General features: G+C 46.5%; 7 protein-coding genes across 9 annotated transcripts; 1 reads left to right on the top strand and 6 right to left on the bottom strand.

Moving 5' to 3' along the window:
• Nucleotides 1-263: 263 nt before the first annotated feature.
• Nucleotides 264-3,439, bottom strand: LOC6530124. Of its 2 annotated transcripts, XM_039372340.1 has the most exons (3): nucleotides 3,220-3,439; nucleotides 2,968-3,139; nucleotides 264-945 (listed from the first exon to the last, which is right to left on the bottom strand). In XM_039372340.1, the coding sequence occupies exon 3, from the start codon at nucleotides 895-897 to the stop codon at nucleotides 439-441; it is 459 nt and encodes a 152-aa protein (XP_039228274.1). In that variant the 5' UTR covers nucleotides 898-945; nucleotides 2,968-3,139; nucleotides 3,220-3,439; the 3' UTR covers nucleotides 264-438. The 2 variants fall into 2 exon arrangements, with proteins under 2 accessions (XP_039228274.1, XP_002091070.2); XM_002091034.4 differs by lacking the exons at nucleotides 2,968-3,139; nucleotides 3,220-3,439 and adding an exon at nucleotides 1,496-2,460.
• Nucleotides 3,440-4,201: 762 nt separating this feature from the next.
• LOC6530125 lies at nucleotides 4,202-5,088 on the top strand. The gene is made up of 2 exons (XM_002091035.4): nucleotides 4,202-4,890; nucleotides 4,952-5,088. Exons 1-2 carry the CDS (start codon nucleotides 4,270-4,272, stop codon nucleotides 5,036-5,038), a joined length of 708 nt encoding a protein of 235 aa, XP_002091071.1. The 5' UTR covers nucleotides 4,202-4,269; the 3' UTR covers nucleotides 5,039-5,088.
• A 206-nt stretch (nucleotides 5,089-5,294) lies between these two features.
• LOC6530126 (larval cuticle protein LCP-30) lies at nucleotides 5,295-6,274 on the bottom strand. Its single transcript, XM_002091036.3, has 3 exons — nucleotides 6,221-6,274; nucleotides 5,656-6,161; nucleotides 5,295-5,603 (listed from the first exon to the last, which is right to left on the bottom strand). The coding sequence occupies exons 1-3, from the start codon at nucleotides 6,236-6,238 to the stop codon at nucleotides 5,351-5,353; spliced, it is 777 nt and encodes a 258-aa protein (XP_002091072.1). The 5' UTR covers nucleotides 6,239-6,274; the 3' UTR covers nucleotides 5,295-5,350.
• A 1,031-nt stretch (nucleotides 6,275-7,305) lies between these two features.
• Nucleotides 7,306-8,121, bottom strand: LOC6530127 (endocuticle structural glycoprotein ABD-4). The gene is made up of 3 exons (XM_002091037.3): nucleotides 8,026-8,121; nucleotides 7,754-7,963; nucleotides 7,306-7,640 (listed from the first exon to the last, which is right to left on the bottom strand). The coding sequence occupies exons 1-3, from the start codon at nucleotides 8,035-8,037 to the stop codon at nucleotides 7,428-7,430; spliced, it is 435 nt and encodes a 144-aa protein (XP_002091073.2). The 5' UTR covers nucleotides 8,038-8,121; the 3' UTR covers nucleotides 7,306-7,427.
• Nucleotides 8,122-9,140: 1,019 nt separating this feature from the next.
• On the bottom strand, nucleotides 9,141-9,501 carry LOC6530128 (integumentary mucin C.1). The gene has a single exon (XM_002091038.3). It carries the CDS (start codon nucleotides 9,431-9,433, stop codon nucleotides 9,203-9,205), a length of 231 nt encoding a protein of 76 aa, XP_002091074.1. The 5' UTR covers nucleotides 9,434-9,501; the 3' UTR covers nucleotides 9,141-9,202.
• Nucleotides 9,502-9,702: 201 nt separating this feature from the next.
• On the bottom strand, nucleotides 9,703-13,187 carry LOC6530129 (endoplasmic reticulum metallopeptidase 1). 2 transcript variants are annotated; one of them, XM_015196505.3, is made up of 12 exons: nucleotides 13,104-13,187; nucleotides 12,518-13,028; nucleotides 12,287-12,461; nucleotides 12,146-12,230; nucleotides 11,869-11,989; nucleotides 11,651-11,805; nucleotides 11,210-11,593; nucleotides 10,967-11,147; nucleotides 10,728-10,912; nucleotides 10,531-10,674; nucleotides 9,967-10,458; nucleotides 9,703-9,914 (listed from the first exon to the last, which is right to left on the bottom strand). In XM_015196505.3, the coding sequence occupies exons 1-12, from the start codon at nucleotides 13,125-13,127 to the stop codon at nucleotides 9,747-9,749; spliced, it is 2,625 nt and encodes an 874-aa protein (XP_015051991.1). In that variant the 5' UTR covers nucleotides 13,128-13,187; the 3' UTR covers nucleotides 9,703-9,746. The 2 variants fall into 2 exon arrangements, with proteins under 2 accessions (XP_015051991.1, XP_002091075.1); XM_002091039.3 differs by having other exon boundaries at nucleotides 12,518-13,031.
• Nucleotides 13,188-13,811: 624 nt separating this feature from the next.
• On the bottom strand, nucleotides 13,812-17,451 carry LOC6530130 (endoplasmic reticulum metallopeptidase 1). Its single transcript, XM_002091040.4, has 11 exons — nucleotides 16,760-17,451; nucleotides 16,528-16,702; nucleotides 16,384-16,468; nucleotides 16,121-16,241; nucleotides 15,897-16,051; nucleotides 15,449-15,832; nucleotides 15,209-15,389; nucleotides 14,972-15,156; nucleotides 14,772-14,915; nucleotides 14,201-14,707; nucleotides 13,812-14,133 (listed from the first exon to the last, which is right to left on the bottom strand). Exons 1-11 carry the CDS (start codon nucleotides 17,385-17,387, stop codon nucleotides 13,966-13,968), a joined length of 2,733 nt encoding a protein of 910 aa, XP_002091076.1. The 5' UTR covers nucleotides 17,388-17,451; the 3' UTR covers nucleotides 13,812-13,965.
• Nucleotides 17,452-17,557: the final 106 nt, after the last annotated feature.

Consider the following 17,557-nt stretch of genomic DNA (forward strand, 5'->3'; position numbering starts at 1 on the left):
TGTGATGTTCGGACGCTTGTCACTTGATTTGCATGCCGTTCGCATCAGATATCACATCTTCACGCCACAGCAGTGCTGCTGGTGTTATTTTATTGGTCCGGCTTAGAATTTACATATAGTATGTTTGGCATTGACCTTGAGTCCCAAACTGGCCAAATGTCGCACTTTCTTCGATGCGTCACATGCGGCCATACAATATCCCATCGGTCAGATGTAAATCTGTCAGGTATTTACGATCCATATCCAATGTCAGAACGAGTTTGTTTGGGTTTATTTGGTATCAGTGACTTTATTGACAAGGTTTCACCTTTGAAAACTGTCGCACATAAATCATTAATCTGCTTAAAACTATATTTGTGGCCTAGCGAGTTCCGGAAACTCGTAGTTTCTATTCATACAAACATATACCCGAGAACACACCCCAAAAAGTGTCGCCGACTAGACGGGAAGAAGGATTTTGCCAAAGGCCACGGCCAATAAGATAAGCACCAACGGCAACCGGAAACTTGGTGGCGAAACACTTCCTGAATTGCACAGTTGTCCACGGCAGTTGCAGTGCATCCTTCCGTTCTCCCTCTTGCAGCCCTCCGGTATGTCCATCACTCGAAACTGCTGCACCCAATGCTTTCCAATATAGTCGAAGTACAGGTCAACCTGCTTGGCACAGCCCCTCCTCACCCTGGTCCACTCTTTTCCATTCACCATTGTGGTCAGCATAGTAGTCGAGCACATGGTTGAGTTCGGACATTCTCGCACTCTCCCCGGCGAATTATCAGCAGAGCCGCACGACGTCTCCAGATCGAGGCACTCAAAGCAACGAATTACCTCGCCAGTCGCCAGACCCGCGATCAGCCAGACCATGCAGATCCGTAGTGGGAGCGCAGATCCGCTGCCCATGGTACTCGGACGCAGACTACCCAGCCAGCTTTCGAAGTTTGAGGATTGCTGTAAAGAGTATGTTCGAGTTTCAGTGATTAAGCCGGGGAATACACAACCGCCCCATCCCCAACTGATACGCCAGCGAAATGTGAGTTTATCTCAACCGGCGATGTGGTCTCTTACTTTTGGAGCGCGTTTTCTTTCAGTGCTGTGAATTGGATCATTATGCTAGTAAAGCATGCTTTACACTGACGCAATCTGTGCGGCACTGTAGCCCTGATTTGTTGCTCGTTCTAGCTATCACATAAATTATTTAAGAGTTAGTTTTCACTGTTTCACATAAGGAGCGTACTCAAACATTGATAAGCGACCTAAGTGAGAGTTTTTTTTAGCTTATAGTTATATCTTTACGTACATATAAAGTGATTAATATACATAGTTTGTTGATTTTCTATATAAACTTGGATAAACATAATATAATATTTGTGGGATATTCCTTTTCCTCCAGTTGTATTAACATTGGTTATTTGGTATTTTACATTACAACATTATTCTTTTGAAGGCAGAACGTTCTTATTAAAATAAATATATTTAATAAAACTTTGTAGCTACACACCTTCGAATTTCCGCAACCGTTAAGGGGCTTTTGATGCATTCGAGCAGATCGCAATAAGAAGCGGCGTTATTTTTTCAGCATTCCTGTTTGGGATCTCGAGACCTCTCCGCCCGACTCCGCGTATGATTTACGGGAATCTTCACCTGCTAAATCTTCTGACCGTCTTTAGCATTTGGCGCACAACAATTGAAATCTTTATAGGCTGTGCATTCTAACAATGCTCATAAATTAGTCTCATTTTCGCGTGGGCTTTCGCACACATTTCGCTGTCAATGCTTCGAGAATCATTTTTCTCCGCTCAGATTGCGTTTTATTTTAATCTCTTTTGTTTTGTTTACTCGACGCTTTCGATGCTGAGATTGCTCACCCGGTTTGGTTGTCAGGGAATTGTTTAATTATCATTTGCTCTCCTTTTGGTTTAATTAGTACACTTTGTGGCAGCGCGATGTCAGCTGCTGTGAGCGAATAAATCAGAATTGCACATCTATAAATATTGGTAGCAGATGAAGCCAGTTTAGCCACCGAATGCCCAAATAGATGGATCGCTTTTGGTAGCACTCGGCGCATTCACATTTTAATCGGCGCCATTAAATACCAGCGATTTATGCCATTGATTGCTGGCATTTGTTTTGCCCAACGGATTCATTTACAAAACGAAATTTTGCTGCTATTTAGTGGCCCAAGTGACTCGCCAAGTGGAGCAAAGGCCCAGAAACAATGAAACAAATTACCAATCACAATGAGTCGTAATTAGATACGGGTTGGATGAATAAAAATTGAAATTCCAAAACCTGGTACACGACACCTGGGACACTCGGGTCTCGGGATTTAGGGCTCCAAATAACCAAACAACCAAATAACCAGAGTGTAAGCGAGTTCAAAGCTCTCGAATTACTGATCAATCCTGCACGGGCATCTCAGCTAAATCTCTTGGAGGTGCTAAATAAAATAAATTTGAGAGCAATTTCAATGCGGCTCTTGTAAGGAGATCATAAAATAAATTTGTATAAAAGGGAAAAGTCGCGTGCAAATAAATTTCCAGGTTGACAAGTGCGAAAAAGAGAAATGTGATGTTATTTCACCAGCGCCCCGATGATCAAGATGAGATCAGCACAATGGAATTTTGATATTTTGCCCAGCGGACTGCCACTTCCACAGAACTCCCTACTATATCCATTATTGCCATATAAATCCAGTTGGCCGGACAGCGGAATTGTCGTTAATATTTAACTGCAGGCGCCGTCTGCTGGCAACAAAGTCCGTGGCTAAAATCAATTTATATATGGCCGCGTATAGTTGCCAATTGCCACTTGTATGTAAGTGGTGATAATTTGCGCACTCGCATAAATTGCAGCTCGAAGGACGATTTGTACAAAAAATAATGGTTGGCAGGGGAGTTTGTATTCAAACAAGATTAATTAATTACCCGCATAACACCAAATTACGCACCATATTGCCAGGGGCAGTCTCACCTTATTTATTTCAGATGAATAATTTAAAATACTCGAAACAAACCAGACTCCACAAGTTACAATGCGAGTTGGAGGGGCGAATAGAGGGGTGAAAATTGCTAACCTGTTGGCTTATCAACAAGTTGCAATTTTAATAGAATTCTTAATTCCCCGTCGATGATCCATCGATTGTCTGGAATCAATTAATTGAGTGGCCGGGGTTTCTTAACCCCATGAATCATGGAGCATCATTCACTTTAGTCACTTCCTTACCATGATCGAATAATCCAAATATGCACAAGGTTCCGCAAGTTCAAGAGTTAAATTTTATAAACGTTGTTTTGGGGGCGTGACTGCCTTTTATTCCTCACATCGTTTCAATATTCTAAAAACTGGGATCTACCGCGATGTTGTGATTACCAAAATCATCGGTTAGACAACTGATTAATGAATATCGAATTGGATGAATTGATTGATGGACAGCCATTGTTGTTATTAATACTCATTAAAACAAAACGGGCGTTTCATTGTTTATGATGCGGCTTAAATTTGATTTAAGCGACACTAATTACCTTTGATCCTATTGGATTTGCTGAAATGTAAACAAATTGAAACTCGTCTGGCCAATCGATCTTCGATGAATGGAGCAGTTGAATGTCTTTTTCGGGTATCATCTCTTCTGGGTTCGGAAAGCCGATTCACAAATCGCTTAATCCAGAGGTGAATGACTGCCGTGCAACGATTTCGGGCGGGTTTCTAAATGAGAAGGTACCTTTTGAAACAATAAAGAAGAAATTGCAGAGATTTGTTGTATACAAGACTATTCCAACATATATACTATTTAGTTAAAAAAGGTTTATGTAAACAAAAGAGTTGATTTTACACACATGTTTTGAATCAATCGAAGTATATCTTAATGCATAACTAATTATGGTATTTTAATATACATATATATATATTTAATAATGCCATTTGTCTCCTGCAGATGTCGCCCCCAATTTTGAACCGGCTCGCGCCGACTTGCATCTGAGAAAGGTTAAAGGCGATCCGATCCGCCGCTACGGCCAATGCAAACTAGTTGCCCACTAAGTCGTTTCCAAACGGCTTGTTAGTATGCAAAGAATTCTAGACGGATGAGCTGATATCGATTCACCAGCCACCGAATCAGCTCGCGTCGCGCCCATATTAAAGCCATCTAAACGATGTCGTCTTGGGCGTAAAGACCGCGATTTATTATCTGAGCAACAATCGTCGCTGGGGACATGAAACTAAAATGGCCAGCGGGTGCATTGGGGTCGAATCAGACGTAATCAAGTAGTCGATATGGACACACGCTTGCTGACTGCACTGTTGCTCATCGCGGCTTGCAGGGCCGAGGATGCAGATCTGGATCAGGATCAGCCGAGGGTCACGTTTAAACCAGGCCGATATGTCCCCCAACTGCACGGTGCCACGGGTTGGTATATTCCTGATAATAGTGGAAAGTATCGGCACGATCCCAGGCCCTATGACGGCGGCTACGGAGATCGTGGAGTTCCATATGACGCCGACTTGAGCGGCCTTTTCCGCAATGTCCAGCATCAGCTGGAGGCAAAGGTCCATGAGGCCGGAGAAGGGGTTACCCTTGGCCCACGAGATCATCTGCGTTTTATGATCGATTTTAACTTCAATGGCACCGGCTGGCAGATAATCCAGTTTCAATGGGTGCGAGATGGCGATGAAACCCATCCAGATACCAAGGAGTACAGCTACCTGACTGAGAACAAGCTGTGGGAGTCGGATCAGGCCGCGGAGTACCAGGACCCCGACCCCGATAGCTGTCATGTGAACTGTGAGCCACAGACGGAGGAATACCAGGGAAAACCGGAGCCTGTCCAAGAGCCAGTTGTGGAACCAACTCAGGAGGAGCAACGGCCAAGAACGAACATCAATTCGGAGCAGGACGTAAGTAGTCGCAAAGCTGGAAAATAGTAAAACTTTTAAGTAATGTATTGCACTTCTTTAGCCTGCCAAGATTCATGACACCATCAATGAGGTCCTGGAGTACATTCAACAACGAATCCTGCCTACATTGCCAATCGAAAGGAAATAAACTGGTTCCCAGACATTCTGAACATTTAATAAATAATTACAGAAAATAAACAGTGTGATCATTAATCTCCAGGTACTCAAAAAATTCCGGATTTTCTGAAGTCTTGTTCACAGCACAAATATATTACAGACAAAGCCCCATAACGACCCATTATGACCCACTATAAGTTAGAACTGGTATCATTAAACCAATTAATTGAAAGAAAAAATGTAAATTTATTCAAATGATTGAACCTCTGGATTGAAACACCTTTAAATTCCTATGGCACAACATTTATTCAATTTCAACTTTTTGCACTTGCAACATCCACAATTATTTCTTCGTCTTGGCGTTTGCTTCCAAGAAGGCCAGCAACTTTTCCACATAGGGCGGTGGCGGCGGTGCCGTGGGCAGGTGGGCGGCACTGGGCACAAAGCCATTGTCATCCGCCACGTAGTCCACACGGTAGAGGATGCCATCGGGTCCGGTGTACTCATAGAATCCCTTGGAGCGCAGTCCCTCCTCCTCGGTCAGCTTCTCGATGCGACCACTTTCCTCGCCCAAGATGCCGTTCTCCGTTTCCCACCTATGGTGTACGGTTTTAAAAGCAGTCATATTGAAAGTCACACAATACCCACAGATAGTGATAGCCATCCACCTCCACATCGTCTTCCTGGCGGATGATGGCCCATCCATTGCCTCCTTCGCCGGTGCCACGTCCCTTAGGAAGATTGGCAGTGGGATCGATAATCGCTGGCGGCGGCGCTGTAGTGGGTCTTGGTTGTGGCCTGGCAGTGGTTTTCGGTACAGCTACGGCCGCACCACCACCACCACCACCTGCCCCGGATCCACCACCACCACCGCCTCCTCCGCCTCCACCACCCCTGTTCTTGTCCCCCACGTAGCGCCCTGCGTCGCCGGAGTAATCGCCACCAGGACGATCGTCATGCTTGTACTTGTTGTCCATATGCACGTAGCGTCCGTCGTTGCCACCAGAGTATCGTCCATCACCCCCACCACGATAGCGTCCATCGTTACCGCCGCGGTAGCTCCCATCTCCGCCACTCGCCCTTGTGGGCGGAGGACGATACCGCCCATCGTTTTGGGCCAGAACGGCAGCCACCAGGGCTATAACTAGAACGATCTGCATGGGAGTGCATATTGAACTTTAAGGCATCTGTATGCAGTCACAGTCCAACTCACCGATACGCGCAGCCACATCGTCGAAGATAAGCAATGAAAAGATCTAGCCGTCGGCCCCAGCTTTATATCTTTCGGATGCACCCCCATACGCCCACATCCACATCTCTAGCCATCCAGCATCCACTCCGAGTGGATTGCTGTGTCTAATTGCAACTGCTCCGACCGGTGACTTGATCAATTAAGCGTCTTGGTTTACGAGGCGATTAATTCATAATTTGTTGGAAGGCTGCTTTTCGATCTGATGGCTCAGCGGGTGAAGCGATTTAATGGAGATGTATTGCTGCGTTGTCAAGCGACACACTGCCTGGAGCAGGCAGCCGTTGAAACTTCTTGGAGGTACTACCACGATATTCGGACATTGTCCAGTCTTCGGAAGATTATGCATGTGCAAGCCACTTCAGCTTCACTTACGCCAAATGCCTAAAACTAGGCAACATAATATTGCGTGCCCTGTAATGATCATTAGAGCTGAGCTAAATGGATAAAGATGCTTTCCTTATTTAATCTAATTTGCGCGTGGGATGGAGTTACACACTAATTGAGGAAAATTATCAGCAAATTTATCAATTTACGAACTCAATGTTTTCCTTTAAATATCAGGTTGATCACCTTCACGATTTATTACTGATGCCATATTATACATCTACTTCCTTACCTACCTACCTTACTTACCTCAGGCTGGTGGCACCTTAGACTTTGCAAATCTTATCTAGTAAAATCAGGCGGTTTTACTATCCCCCTAATAACGACCAAGTACAAAAAAGGTTTTCCCATACACATGCGATTAAACCATAAAATCAGAATATTCAGCACATATACATACATATTCACAATGGTAGGGTCAATCACTTGGACCCAAGTGTGTTAAAAAACTTATCTAAATAATGGCAATTTTCAATATTTTTACAACCGACTTAACGGATCGATCCGTACACGAATGTAAATTGGACATCAATACGTCATTAGTTCAGATCGCAAAACGGCATCGTTTGATTGCATATCTTTCACTTGATTAAATTTATTAAAGCCATTATGAAATTCCACAGCTAAATCATTCGCTAATCATTGAAAATCCACTCTGCGGTTGTTGTTGTATGGCCAGTTTTATTGTTCATTTGCACAGGTTTTGTAATTGAGTAGAACCAGGTAATTCGATTGTGGAAGTGTAGGTGGAGGTGGTGGTGGTGGTGGAGATGAAGATGGACACCTAACCGCGTCGGTTGTTGAACCCGCCGGGCTGCTCTTGCGGCGGCGGCGGAGCGGTGGCCAAGTAGGCCAATGCCTTTTGGATCGCCGGCGGGATGGGTGGTGGCGTGGGCAGGTGGTCGCCCTGCGGCTGGAAGCCATTCTCGTCCGCCAGATAGGTTATCCGAATAGGAATGCCCTCGGGTGAGGTGTACGAGAAGGAGCCCTGCGCGACCTTTGGAGCGGGAAAAGGGCAAATACAAGTAGTTAGTGGGAGCTCATTTGGAAAACTGGTAGCCAGCAAATGCCAGGCACGACTGTGAAAGGAGTTTCCCCTGGAGTACCCACCTGGCCGGCATTGTCGGTGCCTGGGTTCTTGAGGTAGCCCTCCTCCTCGGCGTTGATGCCGTTGCCCGTCTCATAGAGATACTTGTAGGAGCCGTCGAAGTTGACCTCTTGCTCCTGCCTGATAATGGGAATGGGTTCTCCCTGGGCCTGACCTCTCACTTGGGGCCTGGCCTGGGCCAAGCTAAGCAGCAGGGCTGCTATGAGGAGCAGCTGAAAACATGCGGATGCGATATCAGCATGGAGTATCCTCGAGTTGCTCTCTTCCACCTTACTGTGTATTGCATGTCGAAACGAAGTGTATCCTGTGATCCTGGTTCCTGGGTTTAGGGTTCTGGGCTCTGGGTCCTGGTCGTCTGCTTCGAGTCCGTCTCGATCCGTTACTGTGGCCAACAGAGGCAACTCTTTGCATATTTATACTAAATCGCTTGAACTTTACACACAGACACTATTGCAGCTGGAGATTTACGAGTGAACGCCTAGCATTTTGAAGACCCGCCGATCGGAAGCCTCTTAGCTTAGGTGGCTCTTGGCGGAGGCCAATACCAGCTCCCATGGAACGTTCATGAACCGGACCGAACCGAATCCTCCCACTAGTACACGACCCATCCGATTTGCTGCAATTTGTCGAATGAGTTGTATGCATGACATGTCGATGCCACAGTGGGCACTCTAATTGTGCGGAAATCAAATTAATCATTTTCGTGGTTTAAAACGAGCTTAGATCTTACAATTTAAAACAAGCAAAAATATGGTTTAATATAAAATCTCACAACAGTTTGTTGTTATGTAGATGTTAACAATAGCAAAGTTGCACCTTGCTTTAAGAACTGGCTGACCTGATACTAGAAACTATCCTCGGTAGCCATCGGTTACTGTGCGCCTTTATTCCGAGGGGCGTTGGAGGCACTATGATCATCTCGGATCGTGTTGAACATGACCAGCTTGGCATTCATAACTCTTTCTCGACTGCATGAGAGGAACAGGGACGGCCTGCTGCATTCCTACATCAATTTGTCAGCGCAGTCATAAGACATTTGAATCAACGGCTTGATCATGATGATCATCATTCGGGGGAATTATGACTGCCACCTGACCATGATCATGTCTGGCCAACTGACTTACTCACCCAACTCGTCTAACTGAATGTGGCAAGTGCCGCTTGACCTTTGCGGCAACGGGGCAGCTGTTTCTTGAACAGGTCCCCGTCCAAAAGGCGGTAATGACTGGGCTGGGGCGTTCCGTTGCCAGTTGAGCAAATGTCAGTTACCTCCAAAGTGGAAGTAGAACCCCAAATGTCCCGCTGCCCAATGCTACGTGCGATGGGTTACATCGATTGTGGTATTGTATGAATGCAAGAGACGGCGCTTGTTTGTTTTTGGTGTTTTTATTTGGCTATTCAGGTGATGAGGATCGTGTCAAGTGGCAGCATCGAGGTTCTGATGGGCGGCTCTATCCGGACTTCTTGTTGAACAGCAGGGACAGGATCTGCTGCTTGATGGGCTTCGTGGTGGTGGTGTCCGTGTAGGTGGAGGTGGGGTAACTGGGGCTGGTGGTGTAGGTGTATGTCGTGGTCGAGGGCGAAGAGGGCGTGCTGGGAGTGCTGGTCGGTGTAGTTGCGGTAGATGCCATTGCGATGGCCAGGACAGCGGAGAAGCAGACGAGGACAGCGAAGAACTTCATGTTGATTGGATTTGGAGGGCGTTTGGTAATGCTTGCTGTGGCTTGTCGACGGAAGAGCTGCTGAACTCTGAGTGTGTCTTTTGGTGGTCCAGGCCTCACTATTTATATCCACACTTTGACTGTAGTCGCTATGCCCTGTAATGTTTGCACAAATGGCACCGTTACCGTTTGCTACATTGCTTGCTCTTCCCCCACCAATGTTTGTTGAGCAGCCCATTGTGAAATGCATCCAATGTTTGATCCCCTTCCATTTCCAAAAAAAGTCTTCGTTTTGGGAGTGTCAATGACTTTGTATTCTTATAAGCTAACTATCCTAGAATATATGCCGTTCGTAGCTACTGGGCCACTCCATCGAGAAGGCAAAGTCCGGAACTGTGGCCAGGAACTGCTGGCTCAGCGCGTCCCGCTTGTCATGTGGACTGACATAGTGTCCAGACACGCCCATTTCGAAGACGGGCTCATCGAAGTTTCCATTGTCCTTCTGCAAAACAGGTGATTAGTATGGTTAGCAGAACGACCCTTTAAATACGCACTGAAAGTTCCACGAAGAATTCGATGGGAGTGTTATCAATGCCGTATGTTAACATGACCTCCAGAGGAGGCCTGTAAGTGGCTGGATTATCCAACATTGCGGGCGCAAACGTCCATCGAAGCAGCTTTACACCGTCCAGTGGCTTGAAGAACAGTCCCATATTCGGGGGACCAGTCACCCGGAACTCATAACGCACCTGATAGCCACCGGACAGAACTGTCTTGCTAAGGAAGTCCAAAACCGTAGGATACGGCAGCTCTACGGGCTCTTCTCGAGCAAGCCAAAGTGCATGTTTGCGGGCACTACAATACCGGTAGCAGGGAATCCCGCACATCAACTCGGAGTCGCAATCCTCGCCCAGGCGTACCAGGTTGGTCAGATTCATGTGATCCCGAAGGGGGGCCTCGATGTTTCGATCCCCCAGGTGGAAGTAGTAGCCGGAATCCTCGAGGCTGATGGAACCATTGTACTCAAAGAATTTGCGATGTACTTGCTGCTCCGACAAAGAATCATTCTTAGTCATCATAGTAATCCGTATAATGATGCTTATTAGTGGCATACTCACCATGAAGTCGGCACGCATGACATTCGTTTTGGGGCGGTAGGGGAATCCAACATCCGAGACGGTAATCATGCTGAATATAAACATGACCAGTGCCAACCCGCCCAGCATGCAGTTGGGTCGACGAAAGACATTGATCAGGGGAGCCTGTGTGGGGCTGATTGAGTAAACTAGTAAATAAATGTGAGAAACTATCTTACAGCAAAGGATAACGCCAGAATGGTGCCAAAAGCACAAAGTGCGCTTATTAGTAAATCCGGATTGGTGGAGACTCCAAAGCGACCAGCCATCGGGATAAGAATAAGTATAAACATGTGGAACAAGTAGGCATGGTAAATGAAGGGTACTATCTGGAAAACAATCAGCACCAGGGACCACAGATAGCCTATAAAAATGGCATAAGTCATTAGAAGTTCCCACGAATATAAAGATAACTTACCGCGACAGTGGAGGCGGGTCAATAGATTAATAATTAGGGCAGCAACGTAGAAAATGAGTGAGATCAGGAATAGATAAGCACTGCGGTACTTAAGAGCCGTTGTGCCTAAACATAAGATGGCTAAAAGGACGCAGTTTGCGTGCCCCACAATATGCATGTAGTAAGTGTGAGGGATCTTATTCTGCAGAGGATAGCTTAATATAAAAAACTAACTTCATTAACGTGTAATATTGCATTACTTACACACTTCTTATGCGACAAATAGAGAGTCATTGGCAGGACAAGGCCAATGACCGATGGGCAAATGTACAGGCCAATGACCAGCCAACTGTTGCTGTAATAGGTTAACGTTCTATTTCCCCAATCATAGAAGGTGGCCATCAGCAGGGGAAAGGCCACGGCGAGCAGCACACCAGCAAGGGCTAGAAGGAATAGGAGTCCGAAGACTCCGGCATAGGTGCCCATACTCTGGCCAGTTACCCGGGACATTTTCCACAATGAGAGGCAGACCAGGAAAATGGCACCGAAGGAGAAGGAGAGATTCAGGGCCAAACTAGTCGACTCCTGGTAATGGACAAAGAACAGCCCAATAAAGTCGAAGAATACTGCATGTCCGGCAGCGTAAGCCTGTTGAATAGTTACTATGAAAAATGTACGAAAACCACTCGAAAGGGGGAAACCCACCTCTGTGTCGTACATTTCCTCAGCATTTGAGATACTCCTAACCAGAGCCAGTAAGTTGTCGCCGGAATTCTGCAGTGAGTCCCGACTTATCACCGTGTAGCGATCGAATTTCGTGTGATAGACGAATCCATTGTACACGCCAGCCATATCCAAGCCTAAAAGGAAAAAGCTTCTAAGTAAAGTGGTCAAAGAGCATAATTCCCCCCGGAGACTCGCACCTGGCACAACTCCAAAGTCCCGAAATATTCGGAAATCGGTATCCGATGGTATGATACCAGCCTCGAACATCTCCTCGGCCGTTGTGGTGGCGAACGGGTGCGGGGCGCTGTTTCTGTAATGCTGAGATAAGGCGAAAGATTAGATTAATTGATCAGCAGCCAGACGGGTGATATAGCCCATATCGAAAATGCGATCAACGCATTGCCAAACAGATGAATCACCGAAGGCGTTGCCGACTTTCGGGGTGTTTTCTGTTGCCCAAACAGAGGATCTTACCTCCATTAGCCAGGGATGATTGGGACCGCCCTGGAACAGCAGATCACGCCCACCAGCACCAGCGGAGTCCAAGTTCAGCAGGGCCCTGAACGGAAAGCAGATTAGAGATTCTTTTGACCTCCGCCTGGGATTCAAACTCACTTGCAGTTGGCAGCCCATCTGTGCTGAGTGATGAAGCCATGTGAGCCCTGCATTGGCTGCTCTTCGGCACCATTGAAGAGGAATATAATCGGATGCAGAAAGGGATCCCCTGAAATGGCGACCAGTCGCAATACCTCTAGCATCACCACAACCATGGCAGCGTCATCTCCGGCACCTGTGGGTAATTGGTATTGAAGGCATATCCGAATTGCAGTCCTCCATGAGACTCACCTGGTGACCCCGGCTTGGTGTCGTAGTGACTGTTGACCAGAAGGTAGGAGGTGCTGTTGGAACTCTTGGTACTCAGCCTAACGATTACATTCTGCACACCTTGATAGTGATTCGTTAGGCCTTTAATCAAGTAGGAACCGGATGCCCGTTGCACCTCCACCTCCATTTGATAAATATCGTCACGCATTACCTGGCGCACTTTTTCGATTTCGTCGAGCAGTAAATTCACAACGGTGACTTCATTATCAACATCACCCACCACACGGGGTCCCATTTGACTAATTTTCAGCAATATTTCCTGTGCTCTCTCGGCCACAAATCGTCCCGGTTTGTCCGCCTCCTCGGAGATCTTGATTCCGGTGGGCAACGCTTGGAAAAGTGGATAGATGACGGCGAAGAAGAGCCCCACCCAGAACAGAAGGTAGGCGGGGGCAAAGTACCAGGAATACTGCTTGCAACGGATCTTGTCCTCGTCGACCTCGATTATCAGGTTGGCAGACCCCGAAAGGGACTGCTGTCGATAGGGAATATTGTAAATGAAGTCTTTAGTTTATCTTAACAGATAAGTCAGTCTGAAGTCACACACCTTGCCATTCCTAGTGGCTCCCATTTTCTACGTTCGAGAGATTCGAGAACCGTCCAAGCAAGAGCACCTTCCACGACTCCCGACGCACGACTAACTCGCCGGACATCTCCATCCGCAATTTAAAGTTGTGGCTCGGGTTTATGGTGCGATATGGTTGATATCTTCAGCATAGTATAAAGATATTCGATATTTATGGCGTAATGGCGCGTGTTATTCACGCTTTCGTATCAGCATGCGTACATACCTAACACTACTTTCGGCTATGCCATCGATAAATTCGAAACCCACCGGTCGGTCTTGTGAGGCCCTCGATGGGCTAACGACGTGATTACCCAAAGCAAACCAAGCCAAACCAAACCAAAATCATAACCGCTCACTTTGCCCCATATTGTAATCGCACTTGTTGACTATTGCGGATTTATTCCTTTATTGTGTCGCATCTGGTCGGCAGTGCCAAAAGCTAGGGCTCCAATTCCCGCCCCTTTCAATCAGTTTGAAAGGTTTATAGAAGCCATTCGAATACCGCACCTTCGTTGCCCCAAAAAAAAACACCAATTAAAAATAAAGGACTTCTGCGGTGGACATCCTAATATTTTGGTATAACATTCCGTCCACAAAGGAAAAGAATATGTGATTACTCATGTCAATATCATAAACGTGACTTGGTCGAATTTCGCTTTTCAATTAAACTAGGTAGTTAGTAACAGGTTTATTTTTTATCGTAACCATTTTTATATCATTCCATAACTTTTTATAACAGTTCATAACTTTGCTCAGTAAATAAGATATGCACTCAGAAATAAACCAAATACATTCTCCATTGATTTGATTTAACAAATTTGTATACAATGTAAGCTAGATCTCAGAATATATATCTTTCATAGGAACTTGGCCACTCCATGGGATGGGCAAAGTCCGGCAGATCCTCAATGAATTTTTGGGTCGTCGCATCGCGTTTACTTAGATGGCTCATGTAGTGCCCAGAGATACCCAGCTCCAACACAGGCCCGTCAAAGTTGCCGTCGTCCTTCTGCAATACAAAAGTACAAATTACAATATATTGTATATTAATTAAAACTTATCATATTGCTACTGACCGTCATTTCGAAATAGAATTCCACCGGCGAGTTGTCGCTGCCGTAACCGAAAAATATGTGATATGGCGGCTTGTATACCGATGGATTGTCCAGCATTCCCCTGAGGAATGACCAGCTCAGCATCCTCACTCCATCCCGCGGCTGCACGAAGAAGCTCATCCTTGGTGGCCCTGATGACACGACGAAGTTGTATCGAACCCTTGGATCAGATGCAGTTCCCAACACAGTCTTGTTCAGGAACTGCAAGACCGGAGTACCAGGCAAATCAACGGGCTCTTCCCTAGGTAACCAACGGGCGTCCTTCACGGTGCTACACCAACGGTGGTTAAAGCACGGCAAGCCGCAATACATCTCAGTTTTGCAATAGTCATCAACGCGGGTAATTCCAGTGAGATTGATCTTATCCAGCAAGGGGTACTCCAATCGCCTGTCCTGCAAGTCGAAGTAGTAACCACTGTCCTCCAAGCTGATGGAACCGTCGTACTCGTAAAACTTGCGATGTACCTCCTAAAAATGCACGAAAGCCAACTATTATAAGGAAGCCTTTGATCTCCTCTTCCATTTGACTCACCAAAAAGTGGATACGCATCACGTTTGTTTTAGGGCGATATGGAAAGCCCACATCCGAAACAGAAATCATGCAGAAAATAAACATTACTAGTGCCAATCCTCCAACCATGCTCTTTGGACGCCGGAAAAGATTCAGCAGAGGAGCCTAAAATGATGTGTATGTCACATAATGTCCTCTCATACAATATGGTAGTTCCCTACCAGAAACACCATTGCCAGAATAGAGCCCAGGGCGCACTCCAAAGCGATCAACAAATCGGGATTAGTCTCCATGCCCTTGCGGCTCGTCATCGGAATGGTGAGAACCAGAAGAGCATGGAACAAATAGGTGAAGTACAGATAGGGAAGTATCTGGCAAGCACAGAGCACCAGAGACCAAAGATAGCCTAAATGAAACGAACAGAAGTCATTAAAACTTTTATCTCATTCCGACCTTACCTTTATCATGAAGTCGGGTGGCTAGGTTGATGATCAGAGCTCCCAAGTAGAAGAATACACACATCATGAAGAGATATGCAGTGCGAATGCCAACAACGGTTAGTATAATGCAAAGCACAGCCATGAAAACACAGTAGGCATGTCCAACGATTTGCAGGTGGTAGGTGTGTGGAATCTTCTCCTAAGAGGAAAGAGCAGGTAATCATCTGTAACCTAGTGTATAAAGCACCGGCCACCTACGCTGGGTCTCAGGGACAAGTAGAGAGTCGGGGGCAAGACTAGACCAATAATCGAGGGGCAGATGAAGAGGCCAATGAGCAACCAGCTGTTGCTGAAGTAGGTCATCGTGCGATCGCCGGCATCGTAGAACACAGACATCAGCAATGGAAGTCCGAGGGCCAGCAGGAATCCCAGAATGGCGAGGAGGAACTGCATCCCGAAGGCGCGGGCGTAGGTGCCCACACTCCTATCCGTAACCCTAGCCATGCGCCACAAGGAGAGGCATATAACCAGAATGGCGCCCAATGAGAACGAGATGTTGAGGGCTGTGCCCGTAGACTCGGTATAGTAAACGAAGAACAGACCCAGATAGTCGAAGAAAACGGAGTGACCCTTGGAGTGAGCCTGTAGGCAAAGAGTGAGTGAATGTATAAGGTGCCAAGACTCTCAAATAATTTCCGTTTCTCACCTCTGTATCGTACATTTCCTCGGCATTGGAAATACTGCGGACCAAGGAGAGCACATTATCGCCAGTGTTTTGCAGAGCACCTCGGGAAATAACCTTCAAGCGATCGAACTTGGTGTGATATACGAAACCATTATAGCAACCAGCCATGTCTAGACCTGGATCGAGATATACAGACATACAGGTGAATAACCTGGTTGAATGTGCACAATTATATAGGATCGCACCTGGCACCGGTCCAAAATCTCGGAAGATACGGAAATCTGTGTCGGAGGGTATCAGATTAGCCTGGAAGATTTCCTCGGCCATTGTCGTGGCAAAGGGATGCTTGGCACTCTTTTTGTATTGCTAAAGTGAAAAAGAAAGCGATTTTTATTGGATATCGGATCGTAAATGACGATAAGATAGGCGCGCCCGTAAATGCGCTTTCATGGCTTTATGGCTCGGTCGTTAAGATAAAACTGAAGTGGAATGCGCGATTTAGACTTGCCTTCATTAGCCAGGGATGGTTGGGACCCCCCTGGAATAGAATTTCGCGACCGCCAGCTCCGGCCGAGTCCAGGTTGACTAACGCCCTGATTTGGAATTGCCACATTATCAGTTGCCATGGAAGGCCCAATAATAATCCACTCACTTGCAGTTCGCTGACCATCGATGGTTGGATATAAACGAATGGGATCCATGGAAGGGCTGTTCCTCAGCGCCATTGAACAGAAACACTATTGGGTGCAGAAAAGGCTCCTCGGACGTGGCCATCAAGCGGAGTGTCTCCAGCATGGTCACAATCATGACCTCAGCATCCCCAGTTCCTACAGAGAACATAACATTAAATCCTTATCACTTGGAAGATGACTTGGATTGCTTACCCACACTGCTAGGCTTCGAGTCGTAATGACTGTTGACCAATAGGTAGGAGGTGCTGTTGGAACTCTTGGAACTCAGTTTTACCACCACGTTTTGAATGCCCTGGTACATGTTAACCATTTGCCAGTGCAGGAAAGATCCACTGGAGCGCTGTACATCCACCTCCATTTCATAGAGATCGTTCCTCATCTCCTCCCGCACCTTGGATATCTCGCCCAGCAAAAACTCAACCATTTCCACCTCCGTCACGTAATCCCCTGCAATCTTGGGACCCATGAGATCCAGCTGGATCAGTATGCTCTCCGCACGCTGGGCCACAAAGGTGCCCGGTAGGTTGGCCTCCTCCTCTATCTTGACTCCAGTGGGCAGGTAGTTAAACAGTGGATAGCACACTGCGAAGAATAGTCCCACCCAGAAGAGCAAGTATGCGGGTGAGTAGTACCACTCCAGTTGCTTTGAGAATCTGTCTGGTTTCTGCTTCAATTCGAGCAGAGTAACATTGCTGCAACCCTCTTCAGGATCTATCCTTTCAGTAACCAATTCGAGGGTATTCTTTTTGTTCTCAGCATACGATTGTTCGGAGTGCTCCGAAAGCTTATCCTCTTCGAAACCTCCATTGTGCTGCTCCATATCGCCGGCGCACCGCGTTTATCAGCATCAAATCACAACGAAGAACCGCGCGCGACTGAGCAAACCTCTCCCGTGCTTATCAAATTTAAACCATTTTAAGGCTGCTTTGGGATTGATATCCAACTTGCAGCCCACAAGACCCAGTATATTTATGGTAGACTGTTTAACCA

The sequence above is a fragment of the Drosophila yakuba genome, chromosome 2R, assembly GCF_016746365.2.
Source record: "Drosophila yakuba strain Tai18E2 chromosome 2R, Prin_Dyak_Tai18E2_2.1, whole genome shotgun sequence".
Lineage (NCBI taxonomy): Eukaryota > Metazoa > Arthropoda > Insecta > Diptera > Drosophilidae > Drosophila > Drosophila yakuba.